This window comes from Diceros bicornis, chromosome 24 (genome assembly GCF_020826845.1).
Source record: "Diceros bicornis minor isolate mBicDic1 chromosome 24, mDicBic1.mat.cur, whole genome shotgun sequence".
NCBI lineage: Eukaryota > Metazoa > Chordata > Mammalia > Perissodactyla > Rhinocerotidae > Diceros > Diceros bicornis.
The window spans coordinates 27,807,286-27,826,492 of NC_080763.1; the positions used below are offsets into that span (position 1 = coordinate 27,807,286).

Consider the following 19,207-nt stretch of genomic DNA (forward strand, 5'->3'; position numbering starts at 1 on the left):
AATGTGAAAAGAAATGAGAAGAGAAGGTAGATGTTGTAAAAAAAGAACAAGTTTTGAAATCAGATGGACATCAATTTAAATTCTGGCTTTTGCTATGTGTCTCTGCCCAAATTGTCTCATTTCTACAGTGGACATGATGTTTACTTTGTAGGATAAATTTGAAGATCAAATGAGATATTGAATGAAAAGAGCCAGCATGGGGTTTGACAGAGCAGACTCTCAGTACAGAGAAGTAATAGTGATTGTTGTTATTTATTTTAGACTAAAAGATTGAAGAAAGAGAAAAGGACAAGGGAGATGTTCTCACTGAATAACATGTCATTCTCAAACCAGATTTTTTCAAAATCTCTTGAAAAAATCTACCTGGATATTCCAGAATCTTTTAAATTGACTATTAATTGAACTACTCTGATAATTTTATAATGTATGGATAGAAAGGGGAAACTGCCCAAAATAAAACTAGAAAAAATTTTTTTGAGTACACTGTGATTCTCAATCCTGCATATGTATCAGAATCACTTGTGGGGCTTTAAAAAAAATCAAATCCCCAGGCCTCATCTCCACAAACTTGTTTTCGGTAAGTTTTGGGTAGGGCTCAGACATCTGTATTTTTTTAAAGTTCCACAGGTATTCTAACAAGATTAGAATTCCAAACAAGGTTGAGAATTGCTGCTATACATACTGCATAAAGTTGCACATTCTGGCAATGCAAGGCTCTATCCCAATACTATTCCGAATCAATGTAAAACATCAGTAGGGAAATAAATACACATTCAACATAGCAACTTTCTACATCAAATTAAAATCTGCAGTTACAAGGTCTTTTATTTTCTGCATCTATTTACTCAAACTTCCTCCCTAGTTATACCCATCTCTAAGACCAAGATGTTCCCTATAAGAAAGACTATGTAAACACAATAAACCCTTCCTCTAAGATGTGCTCCAGGTTTTAACCAATCCTTCACGGGTCTACATGATGACAGTTATAATTTAATGACTCCTGTTTCAAATGTGTGGAGAAGCACACGCCTGAGAATGGGGCAGTGACTGCAGCACATCCTGTTCTCAAGAGTGACGGGGGTAACATTACGTAATTTGACATTTTGCTTCAATTTGCTGCCTCCATCTGTACAAGCATTGATTGGTGTATGGAGAATGAGTTATTTCACCTCGTAATGGGTCACCAGGGAATTAAAACAATCAAGTGAGTATTTCTTTGCGAATCAAGTCTAAATGGTTAATAATGTACCAAGTCTCAATAGAAGACACTTCACTGTCCACCGATGCTTCTGGAGCGCACGTTTTCTTCAAGATTACAGCTTTGATTGTTTAAAAAACCATCATTTTCACCATTCCAAAAGGAAAATAGTTATAAAAACACAAAGCTTTTGTTCTTATATCATAAAGTGAACCATTTTGTAAGGCTTGGTTTGCCAAATCCAGAACAGCTTATAACGCTTTTGTTTTTAAATATGCAACAGAAAAATTATTCCAAATAAATTTTAAAATGAAATGCCAGAAACTTGAGAAAATGCACTCAGTGGGCCAAGAAAACAAAAAGAGTGGACAGTGATGAGTGTCTCCCTTCTTCTTCATCAGGTTTCACTTAGCTAAGGTCACTCATGCAATTGCAGATAAACAAACAAAGGAACTTCCATTTAAACATGGTACATTCCTAACAGGATTTCTCAGCATAAGGGAGAGAGGCCCTCTCAGAGCCTCCCCGCCTCACGGAAGCATCAGCTGCTCCTCATCGCTCGGGGAGCAAGTTGTGAAGAACACTAGTGACTTATAATTAAAGTGAAGAAATTCCTTTCAGATATCATCATAAAGGGAAATGACAGAGACCCAAAAGAAATGAAGAAATTAAGAAAAAAAATGTAAACCCACTAACCCTGTGAAGACCTGACGTGACCCCAGCTTATAAGAGAAACATATTGGCCTTAAAAGAATTATCCTTTTGATAGGAAAGCCACATCAGTTGAGACAAATCCTGAGAAAAGAAGGTCACATTGGTAAGAAATGAACAGATAGTCATTTTAAGAGCTTAACGATGTAGATAAACTGGTAAAAAAGAAAGTTGGCGGCTCATCAATCCTCTAATTATTTACCTTCTTTAGGACACTGGGGGCTTTTATAGGATCTTTCAACACTGAGTTTATCAGATAGTCATAGTCTTATCAAATAAGTTTAAGGTAAAATCACTTTCAGTTACCCTGAATATTTTCTGTTTCTTATAAACATTCAGATAAAATGGAAGTTTCTATTTGATCATTTCTTTTTATTCTATGGCTTGCTCACTCTCTCCCTCCCTGCCCTCCTCTGTTACTGTCTCTTTTCTTTCTTTATCTCTCAATCTCTCTCTCTCTTTTCTTTGAATAAAAAGAAAAGATCCAATATGTTTTTCACTATGTTCTCAAGACATCTAAATAGAAAAACGCCTCCTGAAAGAGATTAATCTTTCATTGAAATAGTCCTTCATAGATTTTTGAAACTGAAAGGAAATGACAGAAAAGAGTCCAGTCCCCACAGGCATTGTGATTCAGGCAGGGGTGTCATCCAAAATATTTGCATGGGCTGTGAGTTGAATTTGAGTTGAATTGGTACAGTGTGGGTATACAGCAAAAGAGTGGCCTGAAGTAGAAAAAAAAAGAGAAAAAAAATGATATATCAAATATATTTACACAATCTGCTTGCCAAGTGACCAAAGTATTGGCCTCTTGTAGGCAGCCAAGACATCTGGGACCCTTCAGCTTCAATTTTTATATTCCCAGGCCTAAGTCACTGCCCCTAAATTGACTTTTATCACTTGGGGGGGGGGGTCACTTTATATCGTAAACAGCTAGTCCTTTTTTTTTGACTACTTGGGAATCTAAAACAATACATTCAATGTATATATGTTAATGAAAGACTATTAAGACTTTTTTACCAGATTTCATCAGCTAAGTCTCGAGAATAGCACGTTCATAAGCCTCACTATTCAGAACCAGCATAAAATAAAGGAAAGCACATGAATAGCTACGAAGACCCCATTTTAGACCCTGCTCCATCACAGGCCATGTGACTTTGGAAATAACAATAATTAACATTTACTGAGAATTTAATATTTTCCAGGCACTGTTCTGAGCACCTGACATGTGTTAAGCCATACAGTCTACATAATAGCTCTATGAATTAGATATCATTATTATTATTAATGTTGAAACAGAAATACAGAGTGGCCAAATCGCTAATTAGTGAAGAAGCCAATGTTTGAACCCATGGTGCTAGCTCTTCAACAATGCTCTTAACCTCTATGCTATAACATTCCTCAATATTACTCAATTTCTCTGTCTGAGCCTGTTTTCTAATCTGTGAGAATGTAATGAAGATTGAATAATACACTAAATGGCCTTAACTTTTAAATAGTACTACCTTTAAGGATACTTCTAATTCCAGCCATGATAAAGTAATGCAGACTAGATTTATCTTCTTATCTTAAACAATAATAAAACTGGGGGAAAATGCAAAACAATGATATTCAAAGATTTGACAACTGGCAACACAGGCCAGTGATCCCTGAGAGAGGGGAGACAAATAAAGCGAGCCCATAATTGCCCTGGCTTACTTCTCAGAGAGTTTCCAGATGCAGTGCAGAAAAAGGGAACCCAAATAGAACCACAGCTCTTTCTGAATTAAGGAAACAGAGTCTGAAGTTTGAGTCTGAATTAAGGAGACAGAGTTTGGAATTCAAGGAGGCTAAAGCAGTTAGAATTAGTGGGGTAGAGTACAGTAGAGGATGGAGTTGCACAGGGAGAAACCCCCAGAGATCTGAAGAGGGAGAGTCTTGAGTTTTGGCTGAGTACTGATGCGCATGTGTGTGACAGGAAACTATCTAACGCCAGGGAAAGGAGAAGGTGAACAGTTCCTAAAGCTCACACAGGGCTCAGAATCGTTCTGTTCCAACCATACTAAGTGGAAAGACCTCCTAATACATGGGGAGTTAGGTAGAGTTGTCAGTATGGCATTGCCTTAGAAGTGGGGCTAAATTAGTCTTAGACTAAAGGCTGATTTTGCATCTTCCCTAATAAAACTTAAAAGCAAGTCTCAAAAGGATCAGGTTGATTCCAAGTAATTTAACTGCAACCTAGAACAAAGCCAAACAGTATTTAAGGGATAGAACAAAATTCAGCACTCAAGTACATAAAATTACAAATGCATCAAAAATTACCAGGCATGCAAATTATGAGGAAAATATAAACCATTTTTAGGAGAAAAATCAATCAATAGAAATAGATCCAGAAATGGAAAGATGATAGAATTAGTAGACAAGGATATTAAAATAGCTACTATAAATATGCTCAATATGTTCAAGAAGATAAAGGAAAAAAAACGTGAGCATGATGAGGAGAGAAATGGAATATACAAAAAGGAAAAAAACAAATCAAACAATCTCTAACATGAAAAACACACTGGATGGGATTGACAACAGATTAAATAATGCAGAAGAAAGAAAAAAAGATCAGTGAACTTGAAGACATAGCAATAGAAAATATCCAAAATAAAACAGAGAGAAAAAAGACTAAAATATGAACAGAGCATAAGTGACTGTAGGACAATATCAAGTGATATAACATGCAAGAAATGGGAGGAGGAATATTTGAAAAAAGAATGGCAAAAATTTTCCAAATTTAATGAAAACTATAAACCCTCAGATCCCAGAAGCTCAATACAGCCCAAGCAAAATAGACAAAGAGAAAATCAGTCCAATTTACATCATATTCAAATGGCTGAAAAACAGTAATAAAGAGAAAATATTAAAAACATTCAGTGACAAAGACATCACATATAGAAGACTGAAGGTAATAATGACAGCAGACTTCTTTTGAGAAACTATGCAATCAAGAAGACAATGAAGTGACATTTTTAAAGTATTGAAACAAAAACACTTTCAACTAAGAATTCTACACCCAGCAAAAATATATATATAAATGAAGATGAATTAATGGTTTTTGCAGATAAACATAAGCCTTAAGAATTCATCACTAGAAGTTATTCAGGCAGAAGGAAAATGATACCTGAGGAAAATTTGGATCTACACAAAAACATGAAGAGCACCAGCAATGTTAATATGTGAGTAAATATAAAAAATGTTTTTTATACTTTTAAAAATAAGATAATAGTAACAGTAAGATAATTCACTATTTAAAACAAAATTAATAATTATGTAGTATGGACTTTATAATATATGTAGAAGTAAAATGTATGACAATAACAAAAGGCAGGGAGATGGGAGTATACTAGCAGAGGTTCTTAAATATATGTATAGTGGTATGACATTATCTGAAGGAAGACTATGATAAATTAAAGATATATAATACTGTAAGCCATAGAAACAACCACGTAAAAAAAAAAAGTATAGCTAATAAGTCAATAGTGGAGATAAAATGGAATCATAAGATATATTTAATTAATCCAAAAGAAAGTAGGAAACAAGGGACAAAGAATAAGTAGAAATATAGAAATTGTTTTCTATGTTTCCTATAGAAAACAAATAGAAAGATGGTAGATATAAATCTAATAATATCAATAATTATATTGATTATAAATGGTTGTAGTACTACCCTTGAGAAAGAAAAAGAAAATCCATTTGACTGGCCAAAAATCAGTGCTTCCATAAGAAAGGATAATGAATGACATAACTGGAAAATAAAAGCGCATTGTTAACATTGATTTCTCCTTGAATCGAAGATAACCATGAGACATTATCTTTACAGCCCTTCTCCCCTGAAGTAAGAACATACAAATAGAAAACTATCTGTGCAGAGATAAAGGTCGAGAGAAGACACACAAACTCTTAACAGTAATTAAGTCCAGGGAGAATTGTGGGGAAGGAAGGTGAACTAGACTGAAGGGAAGAGGGAGCTTGTTAAACGCAGATTTCCAAGCCTCACCATGAGTGATGGATTCAGTCGATCTAGGATTGTGCCTAGAAGTCTGCATCTTTAGCAGGCACCTACAAGTAATTAGGATTCAACAGTCCTTGAATCACACTTTGAGGGACATTAGTGGAGTAGTTTAGAGAATGGAACCATAAGTCTATGGTCAGACTGCCTGGGTTTGAATCTCAACTCCACCAACCACTAGCTTGGCACATGTCACTTAATTTCAGTTTAATGAAGTGTAAATGGGAGTATCTGTATTAACTGAGTTACTTCATTTAAAACACTTAACATAGTGTCTAGCCTATAGTCATCCATTAATGTTAACCAATGTTGTTACATGTATTTACGAATAATTTGGATTTTTATATGGATGGTATCAGTGTATTACTTGGTGCCATGCCAAGCCATATTGGAGGCCGAGGCAAAAGGGAAATCAGTAATGCTGAGCCTGTCTTTGCTTAAAATTTTGATATTGTGTTCATCATGATTTTTTTGCATTAATTTTGATTTTTAAAATATTATATTAAAATATTGTTTATGTAGGAGTGTTTTTTTTGGTGCCCGAGTCCAGTGCCTCACCCTAGTTCTAGCCCTGTATTTCTCATGTAAATAAAAGAGGTGGGGAAGAGGTTTATTCCCATGATTACCTGGTACACTGATCAAGTATTGCAGAGACAGGTGTGGCTTCAGTCTCTGAAAGAATGGAAGACATTAGTATCCTGAGAATGAGGTATTTTTTCATTATTCAAGCCATCTCCTATACCTTCTTTCAAATACCCAGCTTTCCTAAAAATATTTCAACAAAGAATTCACTTTACTAAAAATTTATTTGCACATCTCTTTATAAAATTGTTTCACCTGCAAAATGACCTCAAACAAGAATGGTAACATGGTAACACTTGATAGTGGTCAGTTTATGTCAGGTATTTTTCTATGCACTCCACATATGTCAAATGATTTAATTCCTTCAACAGTCCTATGAAATAGGTACCTTTTTTTTTTTTTTGCTGAGGAAGATTAGCCCTGAGCTAACCTCCGTTGCCAATCCTCCTCTTTTTCCTGAGGAAGATTAGCCCTGGGCCAACATCCATGACCATGTTCCTCTACTTTATATGTGGGAGGCCGCCTCAGCATGGCTTGATAAGCAGTGCATATGTCTGTGCCCAGGATCCGAACCTGCAAACCTGGGGCCACCGAAGCAGAGTGCACAGACTCAACCACTACGCCACTGGGCCAGCCCCAAGATACGTACCATTTTTATCCCCATTTTTATAGATGAGGGAACTGAGGTCTTTTAAGGTTACATGACTTTCCCAACACCACACAACTGGAAAATGGCAAGAATCAGGACTTAAAACTAGGCCTTTTGATCTGGGGCCTCACTCTTAACCACCACACTACATGGCCTTTCACCTTCAAACTGAGGAGGCAGAGATCCAGGAAACCACAGGATGTCAATAGGCAGTAAACACATTTGGGACCCTTCAACTCCTGCTTTTTATGTTCCCAGAGCTAAACCGCTGCCTCTATCTTGACTAGTATCCCACCGGGGGTAACCACATCAACAGCTGGTTCCACTGCCTAGATAATCAGGAATGTAAAAGACCACTCTCAGTGATTTATAGTCAAATTGGCTGTTCACTGGCGGAAAGATACACACAACACACACACACACACACACGTCCTTGGAGTGTACATGGGATTTCATTCCACTTGTCAAGAGAGATTTGTGAAGAAAGCAAGAACACTTGGATGACTTCAGCATGTGCCCCCTTTTTCTCATTATGATATCTTTGCAGTCATGCAGGCCTCTGACAGCATGTCACTTTGGAAAATGGTATCTCTGTTGAAAGCTTGATGAGAACATCTTATTTCTAATGCTAACTAATTCCTGCTTGCAGATAATCCTCTTCGAGTGATGTTTACACAAGATACAGAGAAATGACAGGATAAAAATAGTTACTATGAAATTCTCCACAGGTTATAAACAGTTTTAACTTTTGGCAAAAGGACTTTATTATTTACATACTCAGACAAATATAGGTCACACTCTCCTCAGATTATTAATGTTCTTCTGCAAATAACTGACATACAGAGTGTGTAAATATACCAACTGGACCCCTTCCTGTGTCTTAATTAAATTCTAGCAATCTTGCTCAGAGTCTTGTGTATTTGGTTTATCTTAGGATCACTATTAATATGTATCAATAATATTGCACTCAAAGGTCTTTCCTTGCCACCTTTTTTCAAGGAACAAATAGTCAGAAGTGATTTGTTTCCAATGATAGATAATGTCTAACTCCCAAATCTCAAGATTCTAATCTCCCACTGTCCAAACGTCCTTAAACTTCAAATAACATCAACTCAAATGCCATAGCCCTAGTAGAGAACCAGGTGGCAGATTATGTAACTGAACTAAGGAATACACTGGTTTACATTAAAACAGTTATTTCTCTGTCAAATCCTCATAGCAAAAACAGAATCTCAGTTCAACTTTTTTAGGCCAAATGAAGCATCATGTTTATAAATAAAACCTTCAGTCCTTTCCCTCTCTAAGCAGTAAATTCTTTGCAACCTCTGGCATTTGCAGTCTGAACATTTGTCTGATTTAGTTGCAGGACAAAGGCACTCTGTTATGGAAAAAGAAGCATTTCTGCACTCACTCATATCCCAAAACATCCCTAAAACGTAGGTGTCCTATGGGGTCTGTGGAAGATGGAATAATGACTCCCAAAATATGTCCAAGTCCTCATCCCTGGAATCTGTGATTATGTTACCTTACAGGGTAAAAGGGACTTTGCTGATGTGATTAAGGTTAAGGAGCGTCAGGTGGAGAAATTATCCTGTGTTATGCAAGTGGGCCCAATCTAATGACATGGGTATTTAAAATAGGAGACCCTTTCCCAACTGAGTTTGTAGTCAGAAAGGGAGATGTGAGTACAGAAGAATGGCCAGAGAGATACAATGTTGCTGGCTATGAAGATGGAGGGAGGGGCCCCAACCTAAGGAACATGCATGCAAAGGCAAGAAAACAGATTGTCCTCTAGAGCCTCCAGAAAGGAATGCAGTCCTGCCAACACCTTGATTTTAGCTCAAAGATACCTGTGTCACACTTCCAACCTACAGAACTGTAAGATAATAAATTTATGTGTTTTACGCCACTAAGTTTGTGACGATTTTTTATAGCAGCAATAGGAAATTAATACAGAATATTTTCAAGTTAATAGGCAACTCAACTTAACAAGAAATATCATTTCAACCTTTACAACAGGTATTTTTATCATTTGTTCCTACCAAAGGAAATGAACTGTGATGGTTAATTTTATATGTCAAATTGACTGGCCATGGGGTTCTCAGATTAAACATTATTTTGGAGTGTGTCTGTGAGGGTCTCTTTGGATGAGATTAGCATTCGAGTCAGTAGACTCGGTAGACTAGATTGCCCTCCCCAATGTAGGTGAGCATCATCCAAGCCATTGAGGGCCCGAATGAAACAAAGTTCGGAGGAAGGAGGAATTTTCCCTTTTTGCTTTGTGCCTGCCTGCTTGAGCTGAGATATCTCATCTCATCTTCTCCAGCCCTCAGGCTGGGATTTGCACCATCAGGTTCCCCAATGCTCAGGCCTTTGAACTCAGAATGAATTACATCGTGGGCTCTCCTGGGTCTCCAGCTTGCAGATAGCAGATGGTGGGACTTCTCAGCCTCAATAATCATTTGAGCCAAGCCAATTCCTCATGATAAATATATATCTTATTAGTTCTGTTTCTCTGGAGAACCCTGATTAATACATGCACTTTCTTCTCTACACAGAACCATGTATGCTATTAGGACATGAAGAGTTCATTAATCTTCTATTTTCCAGGAAATAAACTAAAGGAATATTCTTAGGTGCTGAAACCAAAGCCACTGAACTACAGACCTCAAGCTTCAACCATTTCCCATGTCTCTAAGATACAAGATCCCCAGAATTTCTTAACAATTAGCAACTTCTGATTTCTCTGAAATCATCAGGTTATGAGGAAAGGAGTTGTGGAGGGAAAATAGAGGTAAGTGACCCAGGCCTGGTTTCCAGGTGACTTCTTAGAGCACTGGAGTTTCACACACACACTTGGCAGGTCAATTTATTATTTATTCATTCCTTAAGCAGATATTGATTCTGTATCTATAATGTCCCAGGTATTGTGCTAGATGCTAGTGATACAGTGGTGAACATGACAGTCAATGCTTGCATCCAAGAAGCTGGAATTTGTGGATTTTTACAGACCAGTGGGAGCTCACAGAACAAAGCAAACGTCTTTCCAGCTCATGAGCACCTAGTCTGGACTTGTGCTCTACAAGCATGAAGATAAATGACTTAGTAGGAGGGTGGAGTCAAGATGGCGGCGTAGGCAGACTCTGAACTCACCTCCTCCGGGGGACACAGTCAATAACAACTACTCGTGGAAAAATTACCCCTGAGACAGAACTGAAAACTGGATAAGAGGAACTCCTGCAACAACGGACAATCCTAACTGAGGTGGAAGAGGCAGAGACTCCCTTCTGGAGAGGAAAAACGCCGCCTTCACAAGCCGCCAGCGTCATGGCCGCTGGGAGCAGCTCACAGGTACGCAGCCTCCCTGGAGGCGCGGGGCCCTGAGCCGGGGAGCGTCCCCGCTGTGGGCATTTTGTGGACCCAGCACAATCGAGACCAGCGGCATAATATCTGACTTTGCTGCTACTAAAGCATTGGGGAGCACCCCCAGAAAACCCGGTTCACAAAGAAACTAAAACTGGCTCTTAAAGGGCCCGCACGCAAACTCACCCGTTTCAGAAAGCATCCTAAAATCACCAGAAAGAAAGGTGCGCAGTGCTTTGGTGACAAGAGACTCACCTAATAGGCCCTGAGTGCATCTTGGTGAGGGGTGAGACCTCTCCAGGGACTGGGACATTGGCGGTGGCCATTGTTGTGGCCTGGTGTGAGCGTGCTGACACAGACGCCATTGGACTTCTCCCTGGGGCCTGCTAGCCCAGGGTCTGCTCCACCCGCTAGAGCACCGATTTAATCCAGCTCAGCCAGGGCAGGCAGCCCACCCTAGAGACTGGCCCCACCCAACAACAAGCCCTCAGGCAACTTGTGGGCCTGCATAGATTGGTGACAGGATTCTCTGCAGCCTGGCAACTGAGCCGACTTGAGCGGGACAGGGTGTGCACAAGGAGCGGGTGGAGAGTGCAGGGCAGTGGCAGAGTGTGTGGGGCTCCCGCCATGGAGAGACTGGGTGCGCTTGGGGAGATCAGGGCGCTCACACGGGGCAGGACTGTGTTGACTGTGTGTGTGGACCTGTGGGTGGCAGGGCTTGTCAGCTGCAGAAGACTTGTGCTTCTCAAAGACCCACATAGGAGGTTTGCCCCACCTTCCAAAGCCTGAAACAATTGGGTGCTCCTGTACCTGAGGCCAGCCCCACCCAGCTGCAATCCTCAGAGAGCTGACAAGAGACCTAATAGGCTAGAGGCTTACAGCAATTGTAAGGCCCTGAGCCTAACAACCTGCCACGCTGGGGGCCTACTCACTTAAAAGAAATACTGCAACACAAATGTGGTATTAGAACTTGCAGCCAACTGTGCTGGGGCTCCCCACACCTGATAAAGAGACTGAAGGGCCCACAACAACTACAAGCAGCTGAGCATTACAACAGCTGGCCAGGAGCATAACTCAGCCTCCCTGGGCGCCTACAGGGAAAGCAAACAGGCCACAACAGAAGGACACACGTAGCCCACATAGGGGTCACCCCTGGAACATTGAGAACTGAGGGAAGCACACTGGAAGCCTCCTAAGGCATCACTTACATAAGGTCACCTATCCAAGAGCAGGAGACGTAGCTGACCTACCTAATACATAGACACAAGCACAGGGAAAGAGGCAAAATGAGGAGGCAAAAGAATACATTCCAAGTAAGGGAACACGACAAAACCCCAGAAAAGGAACTAAGTGAAACAGAAATGAGCAACCTACCCGACAGAGAGTTCAAACTTAGAGTGTTAAGGATGCTCACTGATCTGGGGAGAAGAATAGATGAACTCAGTGAGAATGTCAACAAAGAAATGGAAGATATAAAAAAGAACCAATCAGAAATGAAGAATACAATACTGGAAATGAAATTTCATTAGAGGGACTCAAAAGCAGAGTAGAGGATGCAGAAGAACGGATCTGTGAGCTGGACGAAAGACTAGAAGAAATTACCCAAGGTGAACAGGTAAAAGAGAAAAGAATTAAAAAGAGTGAGGACAGTCTAAGGGACCTCTGGGACAATGTCAAGCGCACTAACATCCGTGTTATAGGTGTCCCGGAAGGAGAAGAGCAAGACAAGGGGGCAGAGAATCTATTTCAAGAAATAATAGATGAAAACTTCCCTAACCTAAGGAAGGAAACAGACATCCAGGTACAGGAAGCACAGAGAGCCCCAAACAAGATAAACCCAAAGAGGCCCACACCAAGACACATCATAATCAAAATGTCCAGAATTAAAGATAAAGAGAGAATCCTAAAAGCTGCAAGAGAATGTCAAGTTACATACAAAGGAAACCCCATAAGGCTATCAGCTGACTTTTCAGCAGAAACCTTACAGGCTAGAAGAGAATGGCATGATATATTTAAAGTGCTAAAAGGAAAAAACTTACAGCCAAGAATACTCTACCCAGCAAGGTTATCATTCAAAATGGAAGGAGAGATCAAAATTTTCCCAGATAAGCAAAAATTAAAGGAGTTTGTCACCAAGAAACCAGTGCTACAAGAAATGTTAAAGGGACTGATTTAAGGGGAAAAGAGAAGACCACAAATAGGAAAAATTATCTATTTCCATGATTAGAACGTAATGGATACAAATGCACAAAAAAGAGGTTAGATATGATATCAAAAACATAAAAGGAGGGAGGAGGGGAGTTAAAGAGTACAGATTTCAGACAGAGGTCAAACTAAAGTGACCATCAATTCGGTATAGAAGAAGAAAGGAACAGAGAAGGACTACTAAAACACTGAGAAAAAAAAAAAGTTAAGAAATGGCAGTAAGTACATACTTATCAATAGCTACTTTAAACGTCAATGGACTAAATGCTCCAATTAAAAGGCATAGGGTGGCTGACTGGATAAAAAAACAAGACCCATATATATGCTGCATACAAGAGACACACTTCAGACCTAAAGACACTCACAAACTGAAAGTGAAGGGATAGAAAAAGATACTCCACGCAAATGGCAATGAAAAGAAAGCTGGGGTAGCAGTACTCATATCAGACAAAATAGACTTTAAAACAAAAACTGTAAAAAGAGACAAAGAAGGGCATTACATAATGATCAAGGGAACAATCCAACAAGAGGATATAACACTTGTAAATATCTACGCATGCAATGTAGGTGCACCTAAATATATAAAGGAATTATGAACAGACATAAAAACAGAAATAGACAGTAACACAATAATAGTAGGGGACTTTAACACTCCACTTACACCAACGGATAGATCATCCAAACAGAAGATCAATAAGGAAACATTGGCCTTAAACGACACACTAGAACAGATGGACCTAGTAGATATATACAGAGCATTCCATCCAAAAACCGAAGAATACACGTTCTTTTCAAATGCACATGGAACATACTCCAGGATTGATCACATATTAGGCCACAAAACAAGTCTCCATGAATTTAAGAAGATTGAAATAATACCAAGCATCTTTTCTGACCACAATGGTATGAAACTAGAAATCAACTATAGGAAGAAAATCAGAAAAGCCACAAATACATGGATATTAAACAAAATGCTACTGAACAACGACTGGGTCAAAGAAGAAATCAAAAAAAACCTGGAGACAAATGAAAATGAAAATACAACATGCCAGAATTTATGGGATACAGCAAAAGCGGTTTTAAGAGGGAAGTTTATAGCGATATAGGCCTATCTCAACAAACAAGAAAAATCTCAAATAAACAATCTAACAATGCACCTAAAGGAACTGGAAAAAGAAGAACAAACCAAGCCCAAAATCAGTAAAAGAAGGGAAATAATAAAAATCAGAGCAGAAATAAATGAAATAGAGACCAAAAAAAATAGAAAAAATTAATAAAACCAAGAGCTGGTTCTTTGAAAAGATCAACAAAATTGACAAACCTTTAGCTAGACTCACCAAGAAAAAAAGAGAGAAGGCACAAATAAATAAAATCAGAAATGAAAGAGGAGAGGTTACAACAGACACCTCAGAAATACAAAAGATTATAAGAGAATACTATGAAAAGCCATATGCCAACCAATTCAACAATCTGCAAGAAATGGATAAATTCTTAGAATCATATAACCTTCCAAAACTGGATCAAGAAGAAGTAGAGAATTTGAATAGACCAATCACCAGTAAGGAGATCGAAACAGTAATCACAAACCTCCCAAAAAATAAAAGTCCAGGACCAGATGGCTTCCCTGGTGAATTCTACCAAACATTCAAAGAAGACTTAATACCTATCCTTCTCAAACTCTTCCAAAAAATTGAGGAGGCGGGGAAGCTCCCTAACTCATTCTACGAAGCTGACATTACCCTGATACCAAAACCAGACAAGGACAACACACAAAAAAAGAAAATTACAGGCCAATATCACTGATGAACATCGATGCGAAAATCCTCAACAAAATACTAGCAAATCGCATAAAACAATACGTTAAAAAGATTATACACCATGATCAAGTGGGATTTATTCCAGGGATGCAGGGATGGTTTAACATTTGCAAATCAATCAACGTAATACACCACATTAATAAAATGAAGAATAAAAATCACATGATCATCTCAATAGATGCAGAGAAAGCATTTGACAAGATACAGCATCCATTTATGATAACAACTCTGAATAAAATGGGTATAGAAGGAAAGTCCCTCAACATAATAAAGACCATATATGACAAACCCACAGCTAATATCATCCTCTATGGTGAAAAACTGAAAGCTATTCCTCTAAGAACAGGAACCAGACAAGGATGCCCACTGTCACCACTCCTATTTAACATAGTACTGGAAGTCCCAACCAGAGCAATCAGGCAAGAGAAAGAAATAAAAGGGATCCAAATTGGAAAGGAAGAAGTGAAACTGTCACTATTTGCAGATGACATGATTTTATATATAGAAAACCCTAAAGAATCCACCAGAAAACTTTTAGAAGTAATAAACGAATATGGTAAAGTTGCAGGATACAAAATCAACATACAAAAATCAGTTGCACTTCTGTACACTAACAACGAAGTAGCAGAAAGAGAAATTAAGGATACCATCCCATTTACAATTGCAACAAAAAGAATAAAATACCTAGGAATAAACTTAACCAAAGAGGTGAAAGATCTGTACACCAAAAACTATAAAACATTTCTGAAAGAAATTGAAGAAGACACAAAGAAATGGAAAGATATTCCGTGCTCTTGGATTGGAAGAATTAACATAGTTAAGATGTCCATACTTCCTAAAGCCATCTATAGATTCAATGCAATCCCTATCAAAGTTCCAACAACATTTTTCACAGAAATAGAACAAAGAATCCTAAAATTTATACGGAACAACAAAAGACCCCGAATAGCTAAAGGAATCCTGAGAAAAAAGAACAAAGCTGGAGGTATCACACTCCCTGATTTCAAAACATACTACAAAGCTATAGTAACCAAAACAGCATGGTACTGGCACAAAAACAGACACACAGATCAATGGAATAGAATCGAAAGCCCAGAAATAAACCCACACATCTACGGACAGCTAATCTTTGACAAAGGAGCCAAGAACATACAATGGGGAAAAGAAAGTCTCTTCAACAAATGGTGTTGGGAAAACTGGGTAGCCACATGCAAAAAAATGAAAGTAGACCCTTACCTTACACCATACACAAAAATTAACTCCAAATGGATTAAAGACTTGAATGTAAGACCTGAAACTGTGAAACTTGTAGAAGAAAACATAGGCAGTACGCTCTTCGACATCGGTCTTAGCAACATCTTTTCAAGCACCACGTGTCACTGGGCAAGAGAAACAATAGAAAAAATAAACAAATGGGACTACGTCAAACTAAAAAGCTTCTGCACAGCAAAGGAAACCATCAACAAAACAAAAAGACAACCTAACAATTGGGAGAAGATATTTGCAAACCATACTTCTGACAAGGGCTTAATCTCCAAAATATATAAAGAACTCATGCATCTCAACAACAAAAAAACTACCAACCCAATTAAAAAATGGGCAAAAGACCTGAACAGACATTTCTCCAAAGAAGATATACAGATGGCCAACAGGCACATGAAAAGATGTTCAAAATCACTAACTATCAGGGAAATGCAAATCAAAACTACAATGAGATATCACCTCATGCCCGTCAGAATGGCTATAATTAACAAGACAGGAAACAACATGTGTTGGAGAGGATGTGGAGAGAAGGGAACTCTCATACACTGCTGGTGGGAGTGCAAACTGGTGCAGCCACTATGGAAAACAGTATGGAGATTCCTCAAAAAATCAAGGATAGAACTACCATATGATCCAGCTATTCCACTGCTGGGTATTTATCCAAAGAACTTGAAAACACCAATGCCTAAAGATACATGCACCCCTGTGTTCATTGCAGCGTAATTCACAATAGCCAAGACTTGGAAGTAACCTAAGTGCCCATCAAGGGACAAATGGATAAAGAAGATGTGATATATATACACAATGGAATACTACTCAGCCATAAGAAACGATGAAATCCAGCCATTTGTGACAACATGGATGGACATTGAGGGTATAATGCAAAGTGAAATAAGTCAGAGGGAGAAGGTCAAATACCGTATGATTTCCTTCATTAAGTAGTAGATAATAACAACAATAAACAAACACATAGGGACAGAGATTGGATTGGTGGTTACCAGAGGGGAAGGGGGGAGGGAGGAGGGTGAAAGGGATAATTCGGTACATGTGTGTGGTGATGGGTTGTAATTAGTATTTTGGTGGTGAACTGATGTAATCTATACAGAAATGGAAGTACAATGATGTACACCTGAAATTTTTGCAATGTTATAAACCAATGTTACTGCAATAAACAAAAAATTAAAAAAAAAAATGACTTAGTAACTGTTGAGACACACTTCCAGCTTTGCATCTGAACCCATCCCATACCAGCAAGGGCAGGACCCCAGGTGCAACAAATTTATTTTGTTCTCTGCTGTACAAATGCCTTCCTTGTGCACAAGCTAAACAAGCCCTTTAACCTGCTTGCTCTCAAATTTTAATTTACACAAGAATCATCTGGAATGTTTGTTTAAAATACAAGTTCCTAGGCTCTCGTTAAGATAGTCTGAATCAATGTGTGTGACATAAGATCCCAGAGTCAGAAGAATTAAACAAATACTCCAGATGAAATGATTGCAGACTGGCCACTGACATAAAACACTGACTTAACTGCTACATTTTTATATCCATAAGGCTAAGAATGTTATTATCTTTAAAACAATTTTTTTAAATTTATTGTGAATTTTTGAAATTTTTATTCATGTTGAGGAAAAAGAAATCATAGAGACAATAAATCACCCAGTATTCTATTATATAAAGATAACCACTGTTAACTTGGGTAGGTTTTCTCCAATCTTTTTCCTAAGTGAATGAATAAATATTTGAAGTCATACTGCATTTAAAGCTCTGTGTCTTGCCAATTTCAAGCAAATATTATAAACAATTACCCATATAATTAAATCTTTCAAAAATGGAATAGCTTTCATTAGTCTTCTTTTAGGTCACTTTATAAAATTCATAAAATTTCTTTTTTTTTCAATTGAGATATATGAATTTTCTTTCTGTAGATTACATACATTTCATGATAATTCTGTTCTTTGATATTTTCAAATTTTGTGACTCTTAGGAAATAAACTGTCTATTATTTTTTCATATTTTCAAATATGAGCATGTAGGAAATCAATTAATTCTTATGTATTTAAGTTTTAAAAGGATACCTTATTTCATTCTCTTGTTAGTTCTAATAGCTTTTAAGTTGATTCTCTTTAGTTTCCTATACCTGATTCGCTTTAGTTTTCTACATGATCTGCAAATAATGATAATTATGTCTCCTCTTTTCTAATATTTACATCTCATTGATTTTTCTTATCATTGCACCTGTTACAACTTTCAAACCAACACTAAATATTTAGTAATAACTGATGTAATTACTTTATTCCTTGACTTTCATGACATTATTCCAGTCTTTCACCATTAGATATCACATTTTCCATTTTTTTCATACTGACAATTTTAGTATTTTAATGTGCATTCTCCTATCATAGGTTACTAAGACCTTTATTTTTAAGATCAAGATGAAGTGTTGCATTTTACCAAATATTTTTTTTGTATCTACTAAGAAAAGAATGTATTTTTTTTCTTATCAGGCTAGTCTAGCTTAATAAAGCAAATTGGGAAGATGTCCATCTTATTCTAAGCACTGTCCAGAGCATAGATTTATCTTTTCTTTGAAGATTTCAAAGAACTAGCTTTTTTTTTTTTTTTTGGTGAGGAAGATTGGCCCTGAGCTATCATATGTTGCAAATCTTTCTCTTTTTGCTTGAGGAAGAGTGGCCCTGAGCTAACATCTGTGCCAGTCCTCCTCTATTTTGTATGTGGGTCACCGCTGCAGCGTGGCTTGCTGAGTGGTATAGGTCTCCACCCGGGATCCAAACCCGCGAACCCCAGACTGCCGAAGCAGAGCATGCGAACTTAATCACTATGCCACTGGGCTGGCCCCAGAGCTTGCTTTTAAAATACTTTTACTCTTGCATTTCTGAGAATTTCTTTTTGTTACTATGCATGTAAGAAATAGATTGAGTATAAAATTCATAAATCATATTTTTCCCTCAAAATCTAAAGACTGTCTCCTGGCATTTAATATTGTGAAAAAGAAGTAATTCATAAATAACTTATTTCTTCCCACTGAATGTTTGCAGGAATTTTTCCAAAAATTAAAATACGTTGTAGGTTAAGTCCAGGTGCCATTCTTTTTATTTTGCCTGAATTTGGTTTGAAAAGTGCTTACAAGGTGAAGACTCAAATGTTCATCTAAGGAAAATTTTCTCCCCTTTCTCTTTTATTATTATTTATCTGTACTTTTTTCCTGATATTCCTAGGTTTAATAGCCTGGGAATATTCTTCATATTTCTTACATTTTCTCTTATAATGACTTTAGATTTTTCAATGAGTTTTATGATAATTTCTCAAATATAGCTGAAGATAGTTGTAACAGTGAGTTTCATCCATGTATTTTCAAGTTT

The 19,207-nt window shown here is 37.7% G+C and overlaps 1 protein-coding gene across 3 annotated transcripts in view; it reads right to left on the reverse strand.

The window, feature by feature from the left end:
- The window catches only part of DIO2 (iodothyronine deiodinase 2), a 105,240-nt gene extending 94,309 nt beyond the window's left edge, over positions 1-10,931 (reverse strand). The window contains exon 1 of one of the 3 annotated variants that reach the window (XM_058567471.1): positions 10,795-10,931. In XM_058567471.1, coding sequence (XP_058423454.1) covers positions 10,795-10,852 — 58 coding nt within the window. In that variant the 5' untranslated portion in view covers positions 10,853-10,931. The remainder of the gene's footprint in view (positions 1-10,794) is intronic. The other 2 variants (XM_058567469.1, XM_058567470.1) reach the window with 2 other exon arrangements.
- Positions 10,932-19,207: the final 8,276 nt, after the last annotated feature.